Source organism: Tigriopus californicus, chromosome 11 (genome assembly GCF_007210705.1).
Source record: "Tigriopus californicus strain San Diego chromosome 11, Tcal_SD_v2.1, whole genome shotgun sequence".
NCBI classification, from domain to species: Eukaryota; Metazoa; Arthropoda; class Copepoda; order Harpacticoida; family Harpacticidae; genus Tigriopus; species Tigriopus californicus.
The window spans coordinates 8,479,219-8,504,076 of NC_081450.1; the positions used below are offsets into that span (position 1 = coordinate 8,479,219).

Consider the following 24,858-nt stretch of genomic DNA (forward strand, 5'->3'; position numbering starts at 1 on the left):
TTCCTCATGGGAGGGATTCCAACGCCTGGTGGACCAATACCAAATTTATCTCTCACTGAAAGTTCAAAAGAAGTTCTCAAGGCTCTACCGGACCGAGAAGACTTGCCCGTGGTTCTGCGCCACATGTGGACGAAATTGGTCCCGACCAGATCACGCCGTGGCCCATGCGAAAAATGTCGGGCATCACCAAGTCAAATGTTCCAAGTGTCATCGAGCCGTTCCCCTCTTGGACGACTTGGAGTCCAGTACAAACCCGTCTATGTCTAGCCATCTTTGCGACTGTGATTTGGGCCAAAGGCTCCAACCCCAGGGCGGCGAGGGAGACCCAAATGAGGTAGATGAGGACAACGGAGAGGACGAGGATTGGGGTTCGCCTACAGCCAGTATGATTATGCCTGAATTGATCCTTCAAGAAGAGGATCCGGAAGTCGAGGAAGAGGACGACGACGACGACGAAGACGGCGAGGGTGAACATGAAGAGGACCATGAAGATGGTAATGGAGAGGATCGGGAGGAACATGATGAACCTGAAGAGCGGCGAAACCGAAAAGAGCAAACTTTGAAGCAGCCAATCCTGCTTAAGAACATGAAATCAAAAACAAATGACAGGACAACGGGTTTCTCTTATCCACCCTCCAGCCGAAAGGAGCAGGAGCAAATAAGGAACAAGAAAAAATATCTTTGTAGTTTATGTGGAAGTACCCTGACGGGTAAGACAGCCTATAACCGTCACCAGGTATTGTAGCCCCGACCTTTTTCTGAAGGCATTCTTTGAAACGACTGTGGTCCGACATTGTTGGTAACAACGTTTCGCTTGTTCTTTGTCCCTTTTTCGCGAATACTATTGGCCGTGGAACGCTTTTCCACATCGTGGAGGCAGAAAACAACCCGCAGTCCGGGACACTGTCCACATGGTCCTCAAGATTCGGCAGGTACTGACAATTGACCGGGGACAGCAAGTTGTTCCACTAATCGTGCGAAGATAACATAGTTCAAACATTTGTCATCATCGCCTCATACAATGAAGAAGGCGTTATTTATTTCACAACCTGGGTTTTCCATGATTATGCGTGCGAATTCGGAAACGGACAATGGAATCTGAGCTCATTGCTCCATTTTCAATTTTTCCCACACAATAGTAGTCAAGCAATCAGAGCAGTAGCCATGCTGGCAGCCGGATTGGTCCCAAAATCCAACCGCAAGTGGTCAACGAAACATATCTGCAGGTTTGAATAGCCATTCGAAAGAGCTTTGTCTTGTGATGCTTGGTCATAAGCCAATATGCCCGTCAAGATGCTCTGGGTTTCCACTTCCATGCCATTGTGCACCATCGACATGGCTGAATCCCAGTTCTTTGAGTAAAACTGATCCAATGCTAAAAAGGATTGGACCTTGATCTCGTTTCCAAATCTCAAACAACCCCTCGAAACGATGCCGACAACATCATGGGCTATCCATCCACATTTTACTTCAAATTGTGGCAGAGATCTCGGGGTAATCCTAGGCAACAAAACCCAGCCGCTTAGAGGCGACAGTAGTCAATTGAATGCTAAAAGCGATTCAGCCCCATGCACAGAGAGAAACACAGAAAGTCAGAGGGAACACTGACTTCAAGCCCAAGAGGCCTTTTCTTTGTGGTCGTTCCAGTGGAAACTCCTGATCGGTTAAGATGCGATTGGGCACCAAAATCACTTCATTTTGGGCTTCCATTTCTCTCGCTTTTTAAGCCTAACTCTTGACAGAATCTGGGCTGCAGCGTACCGTGTGCACAATACGTTGCTTTAATAACAAATAGTAGGCCTCCAGTTACTCGCATCCACTGAATCGAAGTGTCCCATTGCAATCGATAACACCACATTGTAAGATTACAACCCCCCATGAGGAGCACCAATAACATTCAAGCCAAATGTATACGTTAATTTGTTCACGAGACTTTTATTCTCTTTTTCAATTGAATCGCTTTGAACACACACTCCCCTCGCCATCAGAAATTCCATGTTGATCAAAAAAATTACTTATCAAAATACAATGTGTGTGCCCTTTTCTTTAGCTGTAAGGTTAAGTGCAAACAAATTCATATCCTGTCACGTTAATGCAAACAGTCTACCAATTTCCATCATCAATATGGCAAAGCTCAAAGTCAGTTGAGACAATTAATACAAGTAATTGAAAACGATTTAAGGAAATGAATTGGAGAAACCAAACGATTCCACATTCATTTCTCTCGTACAAAGCAAGTACTGTCCGAGTATATGGCAGGACTAGAGAGCGTAAATTCCGTTTGGGCAAAGAGCAGCCAGGGGTTAGGAAGTCTTGAAGGGCAAGCACTCCTTGGCCGAACAAAGGCAATAATATTAGAATGGACTGAAAGACCCCTTATCTGTTCAGTCATGGACCGAATTCAAGAATTAACTAAAACTATAAAACATGTCAGTCCATGTGTTTTTGGGTCAAGGGCTATCAAAATGAGAATTGGGCTATGCGTTTTTGCAAATATTGGAAAGAAGCAGCTTTTTCTATTTTAATAGCCACTCTACGGTAATCTACTTTGTAATCGTGCTAAAAAAGGCCAACGGATGTCGGACAACTTTGGGCCCAAACCTGTTTTTGAGTTCATTCAATTTTTTTTTTTTGGGGGGGGGGCTCCAACTGTAGCGTAGAGCGTACTACCTCATAACTGAATTCGAAAAGAGCTTGTGCCCAAGAATAGGGAGAGAAAGCATGCATTTCGAGCTCAAAGAAAGGAGTTCAAGCTAACAAAACTTCCCTCCACCCACCTATTGAAGTAGACCTGAGTCCGTCCTGAGCAGGTATTTCACTTACCTCCAACACAATCGTCAAATCGTCGTTTCTCTCCGCTCCTGCATGACGGCTAAAATCAGGATTAAGTCGGCCAAGATCTTCAAGGATCGTCATCGTTCACCTCGAAAGGAAGTCAGAGTGGTAAAAAGAACGTGAGATCATTCGTTATTTAGTTGGCGGATGTTCGTTTGGACATATTCTGACCGACCCAACTGGGCGAACTCTGTCTGTCATTGTGATCAAACATCCTGATTCATCTTTGGAATTGGCCGAACGACGGATCAAGTATAAGCACTTGAGAAAGAACAGCGAGTGTAGGGAGTGCAAGTTCCTTCAATGTGTGTTCCTCATTCGAAATCGAGGTTGTGACTGATGTCGGGTCATCAGGCCTAATAGTTATGTGTTATTCAAATCAATCGACTGGGTGAGTTTTGAACCCGTGCCGTTTTCTTGGACTCTGAGACATACTAGACAATATGGATTACTACAAACCAATGCGGGATGCATACATCCAAAAGGAAATGTACCCAACGGAGTACAGGAAGGACTACTTCCCGAAAAGCGTCCAAAAGACTCGCTGAAAATTGGCCCCAAGGCTCCCTGTATTCCCCGCTTCGTCACCAAAATCGAAGGCAATGCCGTTGAAGAAGGAGCTCGAGTCTTTTTTGAAGGCATTGTTTGATTCTCACCTCAGCCAATCTTTAGTTGGTATTTCGACGCACGAAGAAGTGGTTCCTGGGGAACGAGGCTGGGAGGATGTGGAGATTCACCACTCCAGAAAAAATGTCCACCTTCATCATTCGCTATGCACGGAACATCACATGGGCAAGTACACGCTGTGGCGCAAAACGTTTGGGACATGACATCTCGAACTGTGATCTAATAGTGCGGAAAAACCATTCCCACCTGTGTTCTGGAAGCGCCTGGTAGACACGGAGACATCTTCAGGTGCTAGATTGGTGGCAGAAGTGGGAGTGGTGGCTGGCCTCTCCCCGAGGTCACTTGGTATAAGGAGGATGAAATTGTGACGAGCCAGGTCGCACACCGAAAATTACAATGGTTTCCCAACAGATATGTACCCGAGCGAAGGATCGAGGTCAAGCAGATCGACCATATCCGTTACAGTGGTATTCCATAGGATTATGTGAAATGATTCGGGAATCTACACGTGTCAGGCTGTCAATCCTTTGGGTGAAGCCTGGTGTGAGCGGAATTCATCATTGGGACCGGGCGAAGGTGGTGTGGAAGACTTGTACCTTCCCGAGAAGTGGTTTGACCGGTAACCCGACTCTCATGGAAAATGGAGGACCAGCGACTCAAGCCCTGTGTTTGGATACCAAGAACCGGAACTCAGCCAGAAGATGTAGCCAACAGACCAAGAATGCCTCCAGCACGCCCTACCGCGAGCTATGGAATACTTGGCCAGTCTGCCAGATTATGAACCCACTCCTCTGTCAAAAATGGGCCTGACCCCCTATCGTTTACCCCAGAGTGCTTTCAAGGTATTCAAAAGCGACCCTCTGGAACGGGTGGCCTGCGCCTCGGCCTCCAATTTTACTCCGGGCGACATCAAATCATCGGGGTACCGTTGCGACGACACGGTAGAATCCTGCCCATTTGGAAAAACCCCTTGACCCGCACGGGCGGGATTCCGCTTTCATGGAGTACATGACAGTACCATGGACTTCCCCTGCTAATGCACCTCACCAGAGGTCGACGGACCCCACGGACCTCCTTATTGGGAGTCGGACGAGACCATTCAAAAACTGTACGAGATGTTACGAAACATGGGATGGAGAGTGGATGTAAACGAGATCAGGAGCGATCGCGTCGGCAAATAAAGGCTCAAGCTCGGAACAAGAGACCGACGGGCCAACCTATTTGCAAGAACAGGTCCAAGCCAGGAGGCAAGTGATGCAAAATACTCCTAGACGTGGCGACCATCCACGCGATGAATGGGGGAGCGCTTAAATGCGAACGTCCAGGGGCGCAAGCATGGCGGAGGACTTCACCAACCAGTTCATGTCCCAGTTGCGGACCGACAACGCAATCACCTCCTCTTCTAGTGCTCAAGAATCTCATTTCATCACAGCTCTTCATCTCGAGACTCGCCTCCAAGCTTGCCTCCCAAGACCAAGATCATGTTCTCTCTTCCCTCAGTTTTCTCACCCACCACGAGAGCGAAGTCTCTTCCGTGACCACTTAAACCAACACTGTCGAGTTCAACCCCGTCAAGGAGAAGCCAAGATGATTGCCATGCAACAAGAGCAAATCGTTCGCAAAGAGGAGGTCCGGCGGCAAGAGGGAAGAGGAAGGTTCAAGGGCGGTGTTCGGATATTGCCCCCATCACCCGTGACTGTTCAAAAGAATACGTACGGACGATGGACGTTTCCTAATGGAGGAGGAGACTCAAATGCAATCCGTCTTCATCTCACAGCTATTCATACTCGGCGGCGTAGGACATCCTCCCACCACGACGATAATCAATGGCCAAGTTGAGAGCCAAGGCTCATCATCGGTGAGCTCAATGTTTATGCATAACAGTCACCGTACTTAATGAGACTTGTCATTTTCAATCCAGTTCCCCAGGAAATTTCCAGTTCTAGAAGACAAATATCCCGTGGCGGAAAATTTGGAGGAGCTTGCAACGGACACGCACAACCCATATCAAGATGAGACTTTTGCTGACGATCAGAGTGGAGAGGGATTCGAGCATGATTTTGATCGGCGTCAACATTCAACCTGAGGTGTATTACTTCTTCAACAAGAACATACCAAGCGTCAAGAAATGATGAGAATCAGGAGACAAGCATCAGCTCGGCTGAGGCTCAAGTTCGTAATCGAAAAACCTCGTTTGAGATGGAGCGGCTAGAATTGGAGCCTCGAGTTCAATTCAAAGAAGACGGAAGGAATCAAGTAATACAATAAAAATGATGATGATATATAATAATATAGCATCCAGTTTCCATCGCAATTCATGACGATTGTCTCAATGATTGCAGTTGGTCTTATGGTCAGGGTCCAAATCTACTCCAGCCAGCCCTCCTCTCAACGGAGATTTCGGGCTCCCTCCCAATCATCAATGACGGACGATGACGATCGCATTCACTATAGAGAGCCTCCAACGGAACCTTTCAAGCCCTGGATTCTACAAGAAGCCGAACAACAATCCACAGAAAAATTTCAATCCCTCATTTGACTGCCTCATGAAAGGAGAAGAAGAGCGAGGTCAAATTTGCTTCTCCACTTCGAGTGGATACTACGATGGTGACCCGAGTTCTGACACACCTGACACACCATCCAAAGAACCTAACCCAGATCTGGTGGATGGATGATCCTTCAATCACACATGAGCATCGTTGACTAACTAAAATAATCACGGACTAAATTTCAAGCCTTCAAATAAATAACCCGTATCTTGACCGACTGAGTGCAGTGCGAATATTCACCCTAGTAAAAGAAGTCTCGCGAAAAGGTCGAGTTTGAACGTGAACAAGAGATTAATAATAAACCTGATTTACACATAGCACAATTTGATCAATGAAATTTCTTCCATTTTTGGTGCAACAAATGTAAACGGTTAATAATGATAACAAACGCTCGGAAAAAAAATATGATCACAAAACTTGGATTCAAAATAAAGGCTGTCCTTGGCCAATTAGATTGAAGACACTTTCCCATTTAAGGCAGATTTTTTGGGGCTGGAATGGACTTGGGGCAACTCTCTCACGGAGTTGGTTGAGGCTCTCGAATCGATTGAAGCCGATCGCGGCCGTGTGTCTTTGCTTGTCCAGGGCGCGACAACGACATCCGCGGCACAGCCGGATAATCCACATTGGAATCCTGAACATCGCCAAAGATTTCGTAATACCTGCTTGTCATATCACACACACTCTTCAATGTTATCATCCACTCGATGCTCCAAGTCCAATTTGATGGCTCCTCGAAGCGCCGAGAGATACTTGACCGCCTCGGTGGCCAAGCTTTGGAAGCTGTCGCCATTCACGCCAGAATCACATCACCCGCTGAAATCTTCTGGCAACGGCCCACAGCAGTGTGAGAAAAACACCTCGGATATCATGATGGGTAAACCGTGCTCTTTGCCACCAAAATGGCCATACCAACTCTTCGGAATCGTTCTTGTGAATGTGCACTTGCTTGATGCGGCTTTTCGGGTCAGTGAATGATTTTTTGGTCATTTTCATGCGGATCATGAGCTCGAGAAGAATCCTTGATACGCTGCTTGGCGTAGCACATGTTCGAGATTGTCTTGGATCGCTGGAGATGCATTTCGGTCTCAATTTGGTTCCAAACCTTCTGCTTGTGCTCCTGACTTGTTCATTGGCTAGCAAAATTTGGATCTGCTGAATTCTACCGGCTAGTTCCTTGTCCAAGTATCTGGAGTCCTAGACGGGCACCAACCAACTCGCTCTCAAGCTCTACCTGACTCTTTCGGAGTCGGATATTCTCCTCTTCCAGATTCTTGGCCCTCTCCTCCATCTTCTTGGCGTTCCAATCCACACGCTGAATGATGGCCATTTCGTGGCTAGTTTGAGTTGGATATCTGCACACATCTTTTCTCGCCCGATGCATCTCGGGTCCTTCGACATGTTTGAGCTTTAGCTTCTGGTTTTCCAGTAAGGATGATTGAAGCTTGCACACCAGGTACTTCTTTTCGGACTCCACTTTGGCCAAGGTGGCTTTGGATTCGGCCAATTCCTCTCGTAGATGAATGAGTTCAGCTTCGTGTTTGGCATTTTGTTGAATAATGTTTGTGCTTTGTGTAGAACTTGGACGAAGCATGATCCCATATTGGCCAGGACTTCCGATTGGCTTCGTATAGATCATAATGATTCATATTCTTCCGTCACAGACTTGAACAACTCGTCCATGCTCACAAAAATTTTCGAACTCTTTCTCCAAGAGATCCATCCACTTAAAGCGGCCATGCTTGTGCTCACTTGGTGGGGTCGAAAAGGTCATGACTAGGCCTTTGACTTTGGATGCTTGCACTGCCTAGGATTGCTGAGATTCCCCGACTTTCCCTATCTCACTTCACTTCATCAAGTGAATCACCACAATACCAATACGAAAGGCTCCTCCCAGCCTCTCTTTTCTACTCAGTTGCCATCTCTAGTGCTCACATCCATTATCCATATCAGTCGCCGTTTGTCGTCGTACACGTTACAGTCTTGCAGAGCTCTGGTGTGACGTCACGCCACCACCCAGGACTACTCCAAAGTGGACAAAACACCAGCGAGAACTAGCCTTGGGCTCTGTTTGCTGAGATTGAAGTCATCCAATTCATTACTAGTCTTGAAATCAACCTAGTAGATCGTAACCCTGCACCCACAATCCGGCCCTTATTCCATTCAAAGAAACTGATCCCACTGCTCGAGTCTTCCCGGCCAAAAAAGTAAATGTAGAAAGACATCAAAATGGCTCTTCTTCACTTCCTCTCTCGCGCCCTTTAGGCCCTAATCTATTCGCAAAAGTCATGTATCGGTGAACCACGGTTTCTGGTCTGATGTTATCTCCTGTTTAACTGGACAAAGAAGCACTTTGAACTTTAGCAATCGAACTAACAGATGCCACCGAACTTCACATACTCGTACCTCCCTGGACGGGTGTAAAATGCCAAAGATCATGCTTGCGAACAAGGAACCTTCCGAACCAAGCAACCTTCCTAGAATATCAAGATGTAGAAATAGATAACCTTACAACAATTTTCACACTTCGCCCTAAGATTCAGTTGCTGGGAACTCTTATTATTCATCCATCTCCAAGTTCCAATGTTGGCTTCTAAGGTTGGGTTGTCAGAGCGACTCAAAGGCGTAGCCAGCTGTTTTGTTGCACTTGCCAATCCGCCAAGGCACGAGGTGCTTCACTCGTCTAAACAATCCAGCTAAACTTTTTTGTGGCTACGCCATCGACGAATTGTCACCGTACCATGTTTGGATCAAGGTTGGAATCCAATTGGGAAAGAGTGGAGCACGCGTTGCATTTGAGAGATATGTGCTTCAATGCCTTCAAAAGCGAGGATCTCTGTGACCTAACCCTCACGTCATTGCCCCACCAATCAAAGCTTTCTCACCCACAAAGTAGTGATTGCGGCCTTTTCGGAGTTATGGCGAAGCAATATCTCAGGAACAGATATTCTCAAGATCGAGGCCTCGCCGAAGAGGTCAAGACACTTTTGAAATACATGTATACCGCTTCATTGACGTCAATGATTCTTCCTCATGGGAGGGATTCCAACGCCTGGTGGACCAATACCAAATTTATCTCTCCTGAAAGTTCAAAAGAAGTTCTCAAGGCTCTACCGGACCGAGAAGACTTGCCCGTGGTTCTGCGCCACATGTGGACGAAATGGTCCCGACCAGATCACGCCCGTGGCCCATGCGAAAAATGTCGGGCATCACCAAGTCAAATGTTCCAAAGTGTCATCGAGCCGTTCCCCTCTTGGACGACTTGGAGTCCAGTACAAACCCGTCTATGTCTAGCCATCTTTGCGATTGTGATTTGGGCCAAAGGCTCAACCCCAGGGCGGCGAGGGAGACTCCAAATGAGGTAGATGAGGACAACGGAGAGGACGAGGATTGGGTTCCGCCTACAGCCAGTATGATTATGCCTGAATTGATCCTTCAAGAAGAGGATCCGGAAGTCGAGGAAGAGGACGACGACGAACGACGAAGACGGCGAGGTGGTGAACATGAGAGGACCATGAAAGATGGAATGGAGAGGATCGGGAGGAACATGATGAACCTGAAGAGCGGCGAAACCGAAAAAGAGCAAACTTTGAAGCAGCCAATCCTGCTTAAGAACATGAAATCAAAAACAAATGACAGGACAACGGGTTTCTCTTATCCACCCTCCAGCCGAAAGGAGCAGGAGCAAATAAGGAACAAGAAAAAATATCTTTGTAGTTTATGTGGAAGTACCCTGACGGTAAGACAGCCTATAACCGTCACCAGGTATTGTAGCCTCCGAATGATCACGCAACTTTGAGATTCTAACTTTCATCCCTTCTTTCAGTTGATCCATACTGGCAAACGCCCATTTTCATGTGATATTTGTGGCAAGTCTTTCACCCAGAACATGAGGCTGACAGTACATTCACGTTCTCATACAGGTATGTCTATCAAAACTTCACAATTGTTTGCCTAACAGTCACCATTAGTAACCCAATTTCAATTTTAGGCGAGCGACCTTTTCTTTGCTCTCTCTGTGGAAAGCCTTTGTGGAGAGTTGCAAATGAATCGTCATCTACAGCGGGTACACATGGCAAACAAAGACGGAAACCCTTTGATCCCCGGCCAGCCCTGTAATCAACACAGAAAAGTTCATTATGCCGATCTCGTCACATCTTAAGCGGCAGCAAAATGTAATAACGGGAAACAAAAAAGGCTTGAAGCCAAATGTAATCAAATAAAAAAAAAAAGCAAAAATGTTTTGCTTGCTTCACTGGCCTATTAGCAATTTTATCTCACTTCCCACCAATGACCGGGTTACCAGATGGTCAGCACTGGAAAAAACCTTGCTTGACTGATGGGGTTGATGTGGACTTAGAAAGTGAGATTGACAATGAAACAAATGCTGGAAAATGTCTAGACATTGTAGAGTTAAAACGCAAGTAAATAATGGTTTTTCTCATCGTTTTACATACCAAGGGAGATGATGAAGACAAAAACTGGAGTTTTGACCCAAAGGCCTGCCATAATTATTGGAAGCAGTCAAGCTTGTAAAAAGATGACGAACAAATACTCAAAACTTGTCTAAAAAAAAGGTTTGGCCCCTACCGTTTCTAGTAAACACAGATCTCTAATCTCTATTACTTCAGATTTCTGCGAAAAAGAGCAAAAACAACTCTAAGAAACCTCTGCAGATATTTTCAACAAAAGATCCTAAAACGTAAAAACCCTAAGTCTGTGGGGAATTTTGAGACTTTAGCCCAAGATTTTTTAAGATCCATCCAATCCTAAAGAGTCGTGAAAAAAACAGAGAGGACATTGGTCGCTTATGATCTGACTTGATATATTTTCTAGTTTGTTCTTGCGTGTAAATTTTGTTCAAAGACAAACCAGCTATTTTTCAGGACCCCAACCATTGTCCAAATATTTACTCCTTCCCATTTTTTGCATCTTGTACTGATGAAAGATGCGCTTGCCTCATTGGAGCCATTGGAAAACTCAATAAGCATTTTGATATTTTAGTTTTGGTGTTGGCATGTTAGAGGTAAAAAGTATGTTTCTTGTCTGGAAAGAAATATCACTTTGAGTTGATATTGGTCATCTTCTCCTTTGTTACCCTAAGTTGCCTGTGAAAAGTAAGAAGTGTCCAAGTTATGTAAAAAAGTACAAAAAATTGAATATTCTCTGTGAGCGCTTTAATAGCGCAAGAATATCCCAAATTGGTGGCGCTAATCTAGCTCATGGTTTGTCTTCTATCCAAGTCATAATCACGCAACCTGTAGAAGGTTCGAATTTCTTTCGCTAGAGGTACGATGAAATCGGGTGGAGGTTTAGTCGTGACTCGCTTTTAGGACAGCCCAGTCTAGCCTTTTTTTTCTCGTACCAGATCTGCTAATGGTCGTAATAAAGCAATGAATAAACACAACTTCTATTTTCCTCGCCTTGGTATTGAAAAGCTGCCAAGGTAAATTAAGTGATCCTTCCCTCTTGATTTCGCAACTCAAAAGATACCTTTTTGCCCCCAAGCAATTATTTTGGCAATTTCTATTGATTCACAGCATTCTAGAGATGGGTACTGAAACAGTGAGGGAATATTACAAATTCCCCCCCCAACCATTCAAATTAGCATATCACATATAACAATATCACAGAATCACAAGATCTTGTCAAATACATTAAATAAGTCAAATTTGAGACCAAATTTTCACCTTTTTCTGAGGCGAATTAACTTTGATTGTTCATTTCTACATTTCGGAAAGTGACTCACAGTCACTCTAACAAATAGTGATATGATTGAAAGGGCATTCATAGTCCATATACTTAGAATTCAACGGTGTTAAAAACTCTAGAGAACTAAGTTCCATAGTTCATTACTACATTTCGAAAAGTGGCTCACCCTCACCCTAACCAAGAGCAGGCCATGTGCTTGAAAGGGCATTCAAAATCATGTACTTAGAATTGAATGGTATTGAAAGTTGAAATATACTGTGCACATTTTGCCATTTTGAATTCAAATTTAGCTTGGCCCTCATGCTGAGGGTGGACGTTGCGCTTTCAAGTCAGAGGTATTTCGGAGAAATTTGAGGTTGCGTTGTTTTATTCGTATCTTGCGCTCAATGGCAGATCTGGTACGAGAAAAAAAGTACACACCTTAGTGGCAACCGAATGACGTCAGTGTAGCCACTTTGGCTATTGCGTGTTACTCGGTCACCACTGCCTAAACGCCCCCAGCCCTTGCAACTGCAAGGTTAGGTCAGGTTGGGTTAGGCAAGGTTAGGTTAAAAACAATAGATTTCTTCATATAATATTAATGTTAGGTACTATCCAAAGTCCGGTGTCTAGGTATAGTTATCTCTGAAGCTTCGGCCAGACGTAAATAAATAGTCAAAGTGGCAACACTGACGAACAGCCCAGCCCAGCTGACGTCGAAGTCAGATTTGGCTACTGAAACTTTACGTTGGGAAAGTTGACGTGGACCGGCCACAGCAGAGTCATAGAGTCACCATAGAGTGACAGAGCCGAACAAAGACTCACGGCCAAAGGTCATCTCCAAACTGGACAGCTGAATGAGGACCCTCCGGGACCCTCCGGGACCCTCCTTTGTTTTATTAATTGGCTGCGTGCATGCAGTGTACTAGGTGTCAGTAGTGTCAGTAGTACACCGCGTTGTTGTTTCAGCTGAAGAATTTCAGCATTGGACGGCATCTATTTTCTCGAAAAGCCGCCATCAAGTGTCAATTCGCTTGAACGGAGGAAAGAGCTCACGAAGCTCAAAATGTCCGACCTACGCTCGTTGGAGCATCCCACTCTCAAAGTGCCTTACGAAATGCTGAACAAGCGTTTCCGCAGTGCCCAGAAGACCATCGAGCGAGAAATGTCCCACGTGACCACGGCCAGGAACACCTTGGAGAGGAATCTTCACTCGCCTGAAAACCTCAGCGATTTGGCCACCAGCCTCGATGTGCTCGTCGAAAAGATGGAGCAATTCCAGTCCAAGGCCGATGAGGCCGTCCAATCCGAGGTAGCCGTTATGGAGAACCTCAAACAGCGCCTCACCTACTTGAAGGTAAGCAGCTCGCTCGGACTTAGCCGGTGATTTAGATGTTGATTCGCTCATGCCCCAGTTGCGTCTTGCAGGGTGGGTGTGTCCCGGAGCACGATGAAACGCCGGCCTTGCGAGCCTGGCAAAAGACCAGGGTGGATCGCATGTTGGTGGAGCATTTCCTCCGATCCGGATTCTATAACTCTGCCATCAAATTAGCTCAGGTGGCAAAAATTGAAGATCTGACCAATATCAATCTGTTCTTAGTGGCCAAGGAAGTCGAGGAGGCACTGCTCAAGAAGGATACCAGCCAATGTCTCAATTGGTGCCACGACAACAAATCGAAAATGCGGAAAATGAAGTCCACCCTCGAGTTCAACGTTCGCTTGCAAGAGTTTATTGAAATGGTGAAACAGAACCGTAAAATGGACGCAGTGAAGCACGCCCGAAGGTTTTTGAGCACCACCGAGCACGAACAGATGGCCACGGTCCAACAAGGCATGGCCTTATTGGCTTTTCCCCCTGGTACCCGGATTCAACCCTATTGTGACATGTTCAAAGAAAGCCGTTGGCAAGAGCTCATAGAGCAATTTCGAGCCGAAAACTACCGATTATTTCAGCTCTCGAATCAATCGGTCTTCTCCGTGGCCCTACAGGCCGGTTTGTCAGCCTTGAAGACTCAGAAATGCTATTCAGATCGCAACTTCGAATGTCCTGTGTGTCAAGTGCCATTGAATGGCCTGGCTGAACATCTACCTTTCGCTCATTGCTCCCAATCCAAGCTAATTTGTTACATTACGGGCAAACCTTTGAACGAGAACAATCAGCCCATGATGCTGCCCAATGGGTACGTCTACGGCGAAGATGCTCTCTCAAGCATGTCCATGGGCAACGATGGCCGAATTGTCTGTCCCCGGACAAAAGAGATCTATTCATTCACCGAAGCTGAGAAAGCCTTTGTCATGTAAATCATTCAAGAACTAATAACACTTTAAAAACGAAGAATTTGCACTCGAGTTTTCGAGGAAGAAACTTACATTAGTATTGAACCTTGGAGTCTAGAAATAAGGAACACAGAACACAACCTCATGAAAGGTTCACACGGCATCCTGAATTACGGCATTACTTCGGGCTGGACAGAACCGTGATCGTTCGAATTCGAGGATTGTTTGAGAACTGGATCCGTAAGGGGTGCTCCTAATAATGCCTTTCTTGAATCTACATCGGATCCATCATTAGACCTAGGATGCGGGTTGTCGGCATTCGTAATAATTGTGACATCTTCACTGGAGTCGGGAGATTGACCAATACTTTGAGACTCTTCTTTCACGCTTTCACCTTTTCTTAGGGGATTATAACTCTCAGTAACTTCATCACTCTTATTCAACTCGGGTTCTTCGGCTTCCGATTTGACTTTGGCATGTTCGGAAGATGTCACGGTTGCTGCTGGCTCGTCTCCGTTTTTCTGAGAATCTACGTCTGCCTTGTTTGATCCGGGCGATGGCGAGGCCAATTCAATCAAGTTATACTTGCGGTAGTGAGCGTAATTGGGCAAGACACCTATGCAACAATTGCCTTTCATCACTTCGACCATGACGGTCAAGTTGGGTTTCTTAAAGTCCACTTTGGCTGCGTCATTGACTTGGCGAACCAGACGACCGATCATCCGGGTGATGTGATCTTTGTTCAAGTTGCTATTGAGTCGACATTTGAATTGAACTGCGTAGCTGACCTCTGATTTGCCCTTAAACCATCGCGGAAGGATGGTCTGAATGGCCTTCTCGATAGCCGTCTCTTGACTCTTGCACGTGGCCTCGACGGGGAGAAGCCGCAACAGATACCTGGTTCTTTGCTCACCCGACTCGAGAATGGCGTTCATGACATCCATGGCCAATTGAACGGGATCCTCCCAAGTGGTGCGAATGAACAGAACATTTTGGGCTCCGCTCTCCACCACTTGAAAGCGTTTCTCCTCCGAGGGCAACTGTCGCTCGCGGGCCAGGGCCTGGCGTTCCTCATCCATGGCCTGATCCACGTCAATCTCTTCATCAGATTGGGAATCTTGAGACTGTGCTGACAACTGATGCTCTTGTTTGACCTCTTTGAGGCTCTCTTCGAGGACTTGGGTGCGTTTGTCGGCAAACTCATTGAGGATTCGGTATCCTTCTCGTATGGCTTCTTTTTCGTGTTTGTTGCAGAACAACAGGAACCCTTTGATACCCGGAACCAAACTGAACTTGGCTAACTTGTTGCGCTTGGCTTGTTGGATATAAAATTGTTTGTCTCTGGATTTGCGCTTCCGATTGGCATCGCTCATTTTGATGACGGGATCGGCACCGGATTTGAATGTGCCTACAGTTTCAGATTAGCCGAATGGCTACCTATAATTGATGGATGCCAATGACCGCGTCACGAATTCTAAGGCTCGATGTTCCAATCGCTATTCGCTCACATTTCCCTTCATTCTAGACGTGGGTACGAAAATCCCACCAACCACATGGCCAACTTCACTCAGCAGTGTCAGCTTCCATTTGGAGCCGTTCGTTGTTGTTTGGCGCTGTCCTGCCTCTTCCGAGATTCCGAGAGCGGGAAGTCGAAGCCTTAGCAAGTACGTTCTAGGGCTGACTTGAGCAGATTTAATTTATTTGGGCGATAAAGTGGATGGTCATGGACAGACGTTAGTTAGTCCCTGGTGTCAGGGATCATCGTTCTACCCGCCCTGAAGGCGTTAGGGTGGGACAACCGTTGAAGTGCAGAGTTTTTGCAAAATCACTTTGACTGGGCTAGGAATCGGGGTGGGTCTAAATCCGCGTTTGGGGTCCACGAAAACATGGGTAAATTGGCCCAAACACCGCGACTTTTCGTCCAAATCCACGTGGCCAAGATCCGCCAAGAAGTTCCCATGGACCAGGTTGAAGTTTTGCGTGTGAAATTGGTCGCTGTTCAAGGCGAATAATCCCATCTCATAGTCCACGCTCGACTGACCCAGCTTCGTGATGGCCAATCCGCCCAAGTAGACATTGGGAAACGAAATAGGTTGGTAATATGTACATAGGGTTTTGACCTGCGATGCCGAGGATTCACTAGAGTTAGGTTAGGGGGGGGGAGAATTCCTGGCGGAAGTTAGGTTGGACCTACCATGAAACGTGCGGTTTCATCCGAGTTGTCCAAGCTGCATCCGGCCTGACGGGTTAAAAAGACGTTCACCAAGCTGTCGCTAATGGCGTGGTAGACCGCATTATTCATGTGTCCGTAAGAGTCATTGTCCTAATGGCATTCATTAACGACAGAAATTAGACACAAGAAAGACAGACCCTAACATGTCCACCCCCAGGTCACCCTCATCCGATCGAGGGAATGAATGAATGCATCCTAGAGGTTGAAAATATCACCTTGAACCGCGTTTGAACGGGCAGAAACCACTTGAAATAATCCAAAGTCACAGGACGAGCCGCAGCAGGTCCTTGAGAGAAAGATCGGGCCCAAGAGCAGCGCGGTAGTCTGTTCATGACTCTCATGGCTCGCCCTCAGAGCGCCAACAGTGACGGGTTTCAAGTCCAAGAACTTCGGGGGAAGTATGTACGTCAAGGATCATTGGTCAAACCAAGGTCCGATTTGATCGTCAATTTTACTCAAGACCCGGTAATCCAAACAACCGATTGCTGATGCCACTTACAAGCCATGTGGCGTAAAGCCTGATAAGTTGACATGTGTTACAGAAACAAGTCGTTCATCCATGATAGCAACGTTTCTTGGTTCATCCGGTTCATCCGTTGATCGTTTCCAGCCAAAATCGTGCAGGAGCGACATCCATCTTCGGAATGATTTTAGGAGCTGAGCGTCTCTTTCTTTGCTTTTTGTGTCCGGTGAAGTTGGTTTGTGTAGACAGGAGATATAGCATTCAGGGTGATGGACATCCAGTATGAAGGTCGTGGTCGGCATTTCAGTCCCGGGTTAAGGTCGAAGGACCCGTGCGTCCTCTCTGGCGTGTCCTCTCTGGCGTGTCCGTCGATCCGTCCGCCTGCCTATTCCAGCCAACCGGGGCGAACCTATCGTCCGTCACCTGTCACATGGCAGTGATCCTCATTCATATCGGAATGCTTTGGTTCCCTTGGATTTGACAGGACCCTGTAAGCCGACAGGATGAAGCCCCCCACGCCAGATGGTTTGGTGACACTGTGGGTCCGTTTGGTTGGCCCACGGGAGAACCATTGCTTGTTGGATGGTGAGTGAGTTAGCGTCGTACACCCTTGGAGCGTTGGATGGGACGTTCGTTATGAGAGCGTTGGCCAATCCATAAGAGCCAATCCAAGCGAGCCTCTGCACGGCGAATCATGGTGTCAGCCGCCCCTGAATCCCATCCAGACTTGCTCTCCGCCTAGGAAACCCGCCGATGAGCCGACGGGTAGATCAGATGTCACCACTGACACTATTCTGGTCTTGCAAGATGGACAGGTGGCTTGCGATTTTTTGGTTCTGGCCTTAATCTCGCCCAATTGGTTGGCTCGATTTCCGAGTGAGGATCTGGCCTGGTCGGCTTCCGACACCCCTCGGGTCCTCATCCTCCCAGATGTAACGCTGGCTGATATGGAGACCCTGTTGGAACTCTTGTACGTAGGACAAACCCTACCCTTACCCCTGGATCGGATTCATGCGCTCAAGCGTCTCACTCAAATGCTCCAATGTCGACCGCTGTCCGTGTCGAAAATTGCTGCTCACCCGCTCTCCGACGGATCAGCTACTCCTCCGGATTGGCCTGAGAAACCAGCCATTTCGTCTGGTAAGTATCTGTTTCATTTCCCCGGAGGGCCCGGAGGGGGTGGAACCACCCTTGGGCCTAGCCAGGTCATCCAATGCTAATTTGTTTACGTTCAGCTAACCGAAGATCCTCACGAATACGCCCAACCCATCCATGTACGCGATGTTCAGAAGTGTTTGATTCTCAGAAAGGGATGCGGACACATTTTACTCAACGACATCGACGTGTGCTGGCATTACGATGTGATTGGCCTGATTGTCCTCAATCCCAGATTGTGTTTCGTCAGTACAAGCTATTTCAACGCCACGTAGAATCAGCACATGGCGTGGCCGCTTTCCGATGTCCCCATTGCGAGCACCGTTCCAAGACCTACGCCTTGAGCCGGGACCATGTGCTCACTCACACGAACATTAAACGATTTCCATGTTCGGACTGCCACAAGACTTTCCGCACCGTGGACCAACAGCGAAGTCACATGATGATTCACAAGGATCCGGACAAAGTGTGCGATATTTGCGGACAGGCCTTCAAACAACGTAATGTCTTGTATCAACACCGACGACGGCATTTCCCTAAAACTCTGGTTTGCCCTCATGAAGGTTGTGAGAAACGTTTTTCCAGTGCCCAAAACTTGCGATTCCATATCCGCATTCATACTCAGCAACGCCCCTACCGATGTGAAACTTGTCGATGCGATTTCCTGCGGCAGCACCACTATAAAAAGCATCTTCAAACTTCTGTTCATTTACTCAAGATGGCAGAACAAACCAAAGACCTGTCCAAGATTTTGTCCTTGTCAGACGTGACAGCCACAAATACTCAAGTCAATCCTCGAATGGATGACTCCGGCGCCTCTCGTAACACGATCTCGGAATACCTAATTTTGTACGAAGTCTAGTCAAACGATTTTGGACAACATTGTCTCATCTCTGTACATACAGTATTATCCACCAGATTATCGTGTTATTATCGATACGTATTAACAATGAAAAACTTGAAAAAAACCATTGGTCTCGATTCATCATTGCGTAGAGTTCGTATATTTTGATATCATTTCTAGTATTCTTTTTTTTGCTTCTAAAATTTCAGAGCATTATATATTCAATAACGAATGCCAAGCGGAAGCTCCTCCATCGTCCCCGAAAACTAGTGTCAGAATTTCTTACATTGATGAGGCTGAAGTGGACGTCGAGGAGGATTCTCATCAGGGTGGACTTCTTACCATAGTATCGTCTCCTAAACCGTCACCTAAACATCGCCGTCCAACCCGGATTCATGTGGGTGCGGTTCCCATCTCCAAAGTACCACCTGATACCTATGTTCATTGGACCAATTGCTTTCAAGGGGCACAACGTTTCGCTCATAAACCATGTCCGGTTTGCAATCAGATTTTTCTGGGTCTTCATCCCTTAATCGCCCACTTGAAGGCTCAACATGCCAATCAAGGCCAAAATAATAGGCTAGTGACTTGTCACATTTGCCAGACTCAATGTGATTCTGGTTTAGACTTGCATCATCACCTGCGGATGCACTTCAAGAGTGATCATTCGCTTTCCAAAACCGTCAGTAATCGTCAATATTTGTGTTTGGTGGAAGATTGCAATTATGTCAGCCAATCAGTGCGCAATCATAAAGCCCATATGGCCAATGTTCACCAACGGAAACCATTTCAGTGTCATCAATGCGGAGACGAATTCGTGTCCAAGGTACAAAAACATGATTCCACTTGAACGATGCATTCCTGTGAACTGTACGGGTGGAAAGTATACAAACGCATTTGATTTGATTCCAGGCCAATTTGAAAGTCCACGAATCTTCCCGTCATTCTCCACTTGATCAAAAGAGTTCATTTCAATGTGTGAAATGTGACCGACACTTCAAAAGGAAGTCTTCTTTGACGTCGCACGTGATCGACCAACATCAACTCAAACCTGAAGACCGTACCTTGTCGTGCCCAATTTGCAAGATCGACCTCAAAGGACGAAGAAACCTTCTCAAACATCAGAAAATTCATCAAAGCCAGGAAAAACAGGTTGGCCACTTGCGTCCATGTCATGACTTTGGTCAAGGCTGTCGATCGATACTCATCTAATCATTGTTTTAACTTATCATTCCAGTTTCAATGCTCATTTTGCCCGAAGTTGTTCCTCAAGCACAATGGCTTGGTGGTTCATGAACGGATTCACACTGGTGAAATGCCCTTTGAATGTGAGATCTGTGGCGTCAAATTCAAACGATCTCATCACTTGAATTTCCATCTCAAGTCCAATTCTCATGCGGCCAACGTCAAAGACGCACAAAGAACACAAAACCAATCGGACCAAGGTCAAGGTGCAGAGCCGGACGTGAAATCGATCACCTAATGCAAAGCAGAGGAAGCATGGCGGGCATTGTTTTGTAAGGCAGGCTCAATTGCAATGGATGCTGTGCTACAACCACGAAAAAACCGGTTCACTTTGGCAAACACGAAATCAGCCAGGTCTGTGAGGTTGAAGAGTGAAAAGCCGAGAAGCAAGCTGGCATAACCTCCGATTTCAGCAATGAGCGAGATCCCAGACACCAGGAAGTATTCCAAAGTCACCTTAACATCCCTCCGGAAGTAGATAACCAACTCGGCTCCCGTGGTAATGGCGCCCTCTTGATTTGAGCTGTAGCCAAGTTCTTCCACTGGTGGTCCAAAAAACACATTGGTAAAGGCACAAGGAGTCTCACAAAAACCAAATTGATTGCGTCGATTGTTTTGGTACACTGTGAAAGCCTTGGAACGCGATTCTGCATCCACGCAGATTCGATCCTTCTTTGGTAACCACGGTACCGTACAATTCACTTCGTTCAGACTCATCTCGTACAGGATGTCATACATGCATTGGTCGAAGCCCACTGACGACGAGTCTGAATAGTCGAAGCATTTGCCAGTTCTTGAATCTAATTCCACGATTTCGTACGTGGCTGCAATCTTGAAATGCATCGTCCGACTGGGGCTTACAGGGGTCCGCAACTTGACCCGGTTTCTACTATTGGGCGAAAGGAACTGGTCAGGATGATGGATAAACACGTCTGTAGACTGATGAAGCCGCACACTCATCTCCAGGATCCCCAATTTCAGGAGACATCGAGGTAACTGGAGAGAGAAGCAAATTCCGTTGAAGTAATAGTCTCGAATCTTCCAAATAGGAGTTAGTTGACACGCCCCGATGAGGGTCCCATTCAAGAGCGATTGAGTCCTCCGATTGGCTAGAGGCTTCTCCGTGTCCACTGAGACGGAGTGAAAAATCTCGTCTAAAGGAATGTTGACTGCGTCCATGAATTCGGTTGGCTCCAAATCAGGTTGGATAGAGCTTATCCATTGGGCATTGAATTGAATGTCGCGAAGTTCACGGATGCCATGGCGCTTCAAAATGTCTAGTTTGTACGGATTGGACGGACACAAGGTGATTTCTGGAAATGCAACTTCCGAGATGTGAAGATATTTGTCCGCCGTGGCTGTCTCCCGTAAGGCATAGCGATGAATGGAAAGATAAGAGAGATAAACCAACGCACCGGAGCATACGAAGAACAAGCTTAGTTTGTGCAAGAGCTTGAAGGCACCACCGCTCTTTTTTATCACTGGGTCATCAGGATCCTCGGCATCATTGTTCCATGCCACAGTCGAAGTTCCACTATCGTCGGCGGAACTCCCTCGCTTTTCGATGATGTTCCTTGTCATCCTTTTGGAGGTGTCAAGATCAATTGATTTCTAGTTCAAGCATTTATACCCCTCGGGCAACAAAGAATAAGTAAATGGTTGAAACAAATATTCTCCTCCGGTTTCACTTAGGGCATGGCTAGCGCATGACTCAAACGACCGTATGTTCCACCGCTGAGAAATCGAATTGGTTGAAACTGTGGGCCACTGAATGTACGGAGAAGAACCCTAGTCAATTTTGGGGGGTCTTGGGGTCTATAACGTAAAGACATAACGCCTTAAGACATTCAGAAGTCCTTAGGTCGAGTTGATGGTGAAGCATCGGGTTTACAATTAGACGTGGTTGTCCATTGAAGGCCTATGAGAAGGGTTACCCTCTTATACATTAGACGGACCCTGGTAACCGGTAGCGGGAAGCTCCTCCGTACGTTACACACAGGGTCAGGTAGGTTTTACATTTAAAATATCTTGTTCGTGAAAACTAAGGACCAATTAATGCATTTTTTTCTCTCTCTAAACATAGGAACCTAAATTGGCTGTACGTTTACTAGCCATTTCCCCTTCGCAATAAATGGTCTGTTATGGTATTCAAGTTAATCAATTCAATTCAATAAATGTGCCAGTGTGTTACAAAACTGACCTGATTTTATTGCGTGTTTCACACTGTTACACAGTGTGTTTTACGGGGTTTTCGAATCGCTTCATTTCGGTCGATTCCACCTGGAACGTGTGCCTATTCATCTCGGTAAGCTATCCTAAATTTGATCTTGATTTGAAATTGATTCATGTCTTAGAGGTCAGAAATCAGGGAAAATTATTCTCATAAAAGCGACTGACAGTGTTTCAATGTTGAGAAAATGTTTTGATAAGTTCACCATGGATAGTGCCTACCCCTGTTGTTGTGCATTCTACTACTAGGCCTCTCACATTCAGTAGTGACAACTCGAAAACCTATTGATAATGGTCTTATCAATAACTTATGAGCGTAAGGCCTCCTTCTGATTATGGTTAATTTGCTTAATTTACGAGATAAAAATGTCTGTGGAAAGAAGAATCAGAATTTTTAAGTGATTTTCCGTGAAACCTCTGCAGTAACTTACCACTAGTGGCAGTTTCGTTGAAAAGTTATTTTGCAATTGAAAATAAAAGGTTCTTTGCACGTTTTCCAACCAGGATCCTCATGCTTTTGACGTAGTTCACGTTGTCGTGGAGAGGTGTAAGCCTTCATCACAATCCCACCCTACACGGCACGGATGTTGAAATTCACAGATGGCGATACTAAACCTTGCCTTTGTGCTCAAATATTGCACACAAACTTTGGAGTCTTACATCGTCTTGGAAATTGTAAGAGATCACATTGCTCATGAAGATCACCAAAATCATAATTGACAATACCAAAAATAAGCCGTCAAAATGAAAAAGAGCAGGCTATTTGAATTCCCCGGTTGAGATGCACAGTTTTTGGTCATTCAGGTACATACAAGTTTGGAAGCTCTTGATGATAAGAGCCTTAGATATTGAATTTCATTGTTATTTGGAAATTCAGAAAACCAATATTGATTGTCGTTTTTCATGCTACTCCAACCAAAACGTTTGGAGAATGGCAACACGTTCGCTTTTCTGAAGAAGTAAGTAAATCTTAATCAGGTAGGCCGCCTAATGAAATGTTATCGATTTGCCGCATATTTTATAAAGTTCCCCACCTTGAAATGTTTTCTTTTTAGAAACAAAACCAGGTTAGAGTTTCATTAAAATATTTCTTTGCTAAATATGTGGTCACAATATATTTTTTCCCTTTTTAGGTTTGGTTTTTCACGGGCTTATCTAAACGCTACACGGAATGTAATCCCCAGTACTATTAAAATGAAAGGTTATAATTCGTCTATGTATTACCTTTCAATATTTTTATGATATTTGGTCTACCAACGAATTTGAGTTGGCAGACCGAGCTAGTCCTTGAATGTAGGGTTGATCTGGAATGCTATCTAAACAATTGTCCAAGTCTGACTTGAAAGATGCTACTGGATCAAAAAGATCAAAAAACGTATTCCATAAAAACATCAGAGGGAAGCAAATTAAACAATGAAGAAGCCCGAGAAAGAAGAGAAAGTGGACATCATTATTCGAACTAGCCTGGATTCTCGAGGGCTTGAAGGTGCTCTCATAATGCCCATTAAGCCTCTATGGTCATTATAATTGACCCTAAATCCTGGGTTGGGACAAAGCTCATGGATACTTTTGAAGACGTACAGTATCAGATACCTTTCGTACCGTCTTTGAACATTGTACAGTCCCAACTTTTTTAGTCTCTTGCAATACGAGAGCTATCTCATTCTTGTGTTGTTCATAGTGAAACAATTTTGGACTTGTTCGACCTTTCGCAAACCTGCTGAACTCATTGGAGCCCAAATGGGTGAAGCATATTCAAGATGTGGTTGAACAATCGACTTGTACAGAGTTAGCATCGTGATGCTATCTCTGGACTTAAACGTGCGATATATCGAACCACACATTTCAAAAGCTTTACCCACCTTCAACTGGATATGCTCATCGAACTTTCCATTGTTTTGGAGGACTACACCTAGATCTTTCATAGATTTGACCTGCTCAATATATTTACCTCCATTATCTTTGAGTGGAGTATTCGAAGGAGTTGACCCAAACGTCATTGAGCGGAATTTCATTCCGTTCAGGGCCATATTACTCTTAGTTACCCATGAGTAGATTCGATCTAAGTCCTTTACAAGGCTGCTGGAATTTTGGCCATTCCTACCAGAAACTAACTTTGTATCGGCAGCATAAGAAGAGAGACTGGCAGTAATACTAAGCTTTTGAAGCGGGGCAACGAATATCATAAAAGGAGGGGCCTAAGATGGGGCCCAAAGATGGAGCCCTGGGGAACACCTGACTTGAAATCATGTATGTCACTAAGGGATCCCTCGACCTCAACAATTTGCTTCCTATATCCTGAATGAAGCTTCTTATCCAATTGAGAACCTTGCCTTTGATCCCAATGTCATGAAGTCTATTCAACAAAAGACATGCATGATCTATTTTATCTTGGCAAAATCAAGATAGACAACATCAACTGGTTCGTGTCTTTCCAGTCCCTCAATGAATTGCTCTATATGCTCAATCAGTTGGGTAAACGTGCTAAAATGTGCTCGGAACCCGTGCTGGCTAGGAGGAAGGACTTCATTGACCTCAAGAAATTCTGGAAGCTTGAACTTCATAATTTTCTCAAACCACTTGGCAATATTCGAAGTGAGAGAAATCGGCCTATAGTTACTGGGGACCGACTTATCTTCCCCATTAAAAATTGGAACAACGTGAGCTAACTTTTGTGAAGATGGAAACTTGCCCTGATCCAAGATGCAAC

At 45.6% G+C, this 24,858-nt stretch overlaps 5 protein-coding genes and 1 long non-coding RNA gene across 6 annotated transcripts; 4 read left to right on the forward strand and 2 right to left on the reverse strand.

Moving 5' to 3' along the window:
• Window positions 1–259: 259 nt before the first annotated feature.
• LOC131890750 (nucleolin-like) lies at window positions 260–4,085 on the forward strand. Its single transcript, XM_059240160.1, has 2 exons — window positions 260–736; window positions 3,978–4,085. Exons 1-2 carry the CDS (start codon window positions 260–262, stop codon window positions 4,083–4,085), a joined length of 585 nt encoding a protein of 194 aa, XP_059096143.1.
• A 5,508-nt stretch (window positions 4,086–9,593) lies between these two features.
• Window positions 9,594–10,042, forward strand: LOC131890117 (uncharacterized). The gene is made up of 3 exons (XR_009374274.1): window positions 9,594–9,776; window positions 9,838–9,934; window positions 10,003–10,042. It is a non-coding gene; the product is annotated as an uncharacterized LOC131890117 (long non-coding RNA).
• Window positions 10,043–12,473: 2,431 nt separating this feature from the next.
• On the forward strand, window positions 12,474–14,834 carry LOC131889886 (E3 ubiquitin-protein transferase MAEA-like). The gene is made up of 2 exons (XM_059239106.1): window positions 12,474–13,059; window positions 13,131–14,834. The coding sequence occupies exons 1-2, from the start codon at window positions 12,769–12,771 to the stop codon at window positions 14,001–14,003; spliced, it is 1,164 nt and encodes a 387-aa protein (XP_059095089.1). The 5' UTR covers window positions 12,474–12,768; the 3' UTR covers window positions 14,004–14,834.
• LOC131889885 (THUMP domain-containing protein 1 homolog) lies at window positions 13,948–15,559 on the reverse strand. Its single transcript, XM_059239105.1, has one exon. The coding sequence runs from the start codon at window positions 15,350–15,352 to the stop codon at window positions 14,150–14,152; it is 1,203 nt and encodes a 400-aa protein (XP_059095088.1). The 5' UTR covers window positions 15,353–15,559; the 3' UTR covers window positions 13,948–14,149.
• Window positions 15,560–15,656: 97 nt separating this feature from the next.
• Window positions 15,657–17,391, reverse strand: LOC131889888 (uncharacterized). Its single transcript, XM_059239107.1, has 3 exons — window positions 16,428–17,391; window positions 16,174–16,302; window positions 15,657–16,099 (listed from the first exon to the last, which is right to left on the reverse strand). The coding sequence occupies exons 1-3, from the start codon at window positions 16,551–16,553 to the stop codon at window positions 15,764–15,766; spliced, it is 591 nt and encodes a 196-aa protein (XP_059095090.1). The 5' UTR covers window positions 16,554–17,391; the 3' UTR covers window positions 15,657–15,763.
• Window positions 17,179–21,121, forward strand: LOC131890751 (zinc finger protein 2-like). Its single transcript, XM_059240161.1, has 5 exons — window positions 17,179–17,260; window positions 17,339–17,815; window positions 18,884–19,500; window positions 19,587–19,826; window positions 19,912–21,121. The coding sequence occupies exons 1-5, from the start codon at window positions 17,179–17,181 to the stop codon at window positions 20,155–20,157; spliced, it is 1,662 nt and encodes a 553-aa protein (XP_059096144.1). The 3' UTR covers window positions 20,158–21,121.
• Window positions 21,122–24,858: the final 3,737 nt, after the last annotated feature.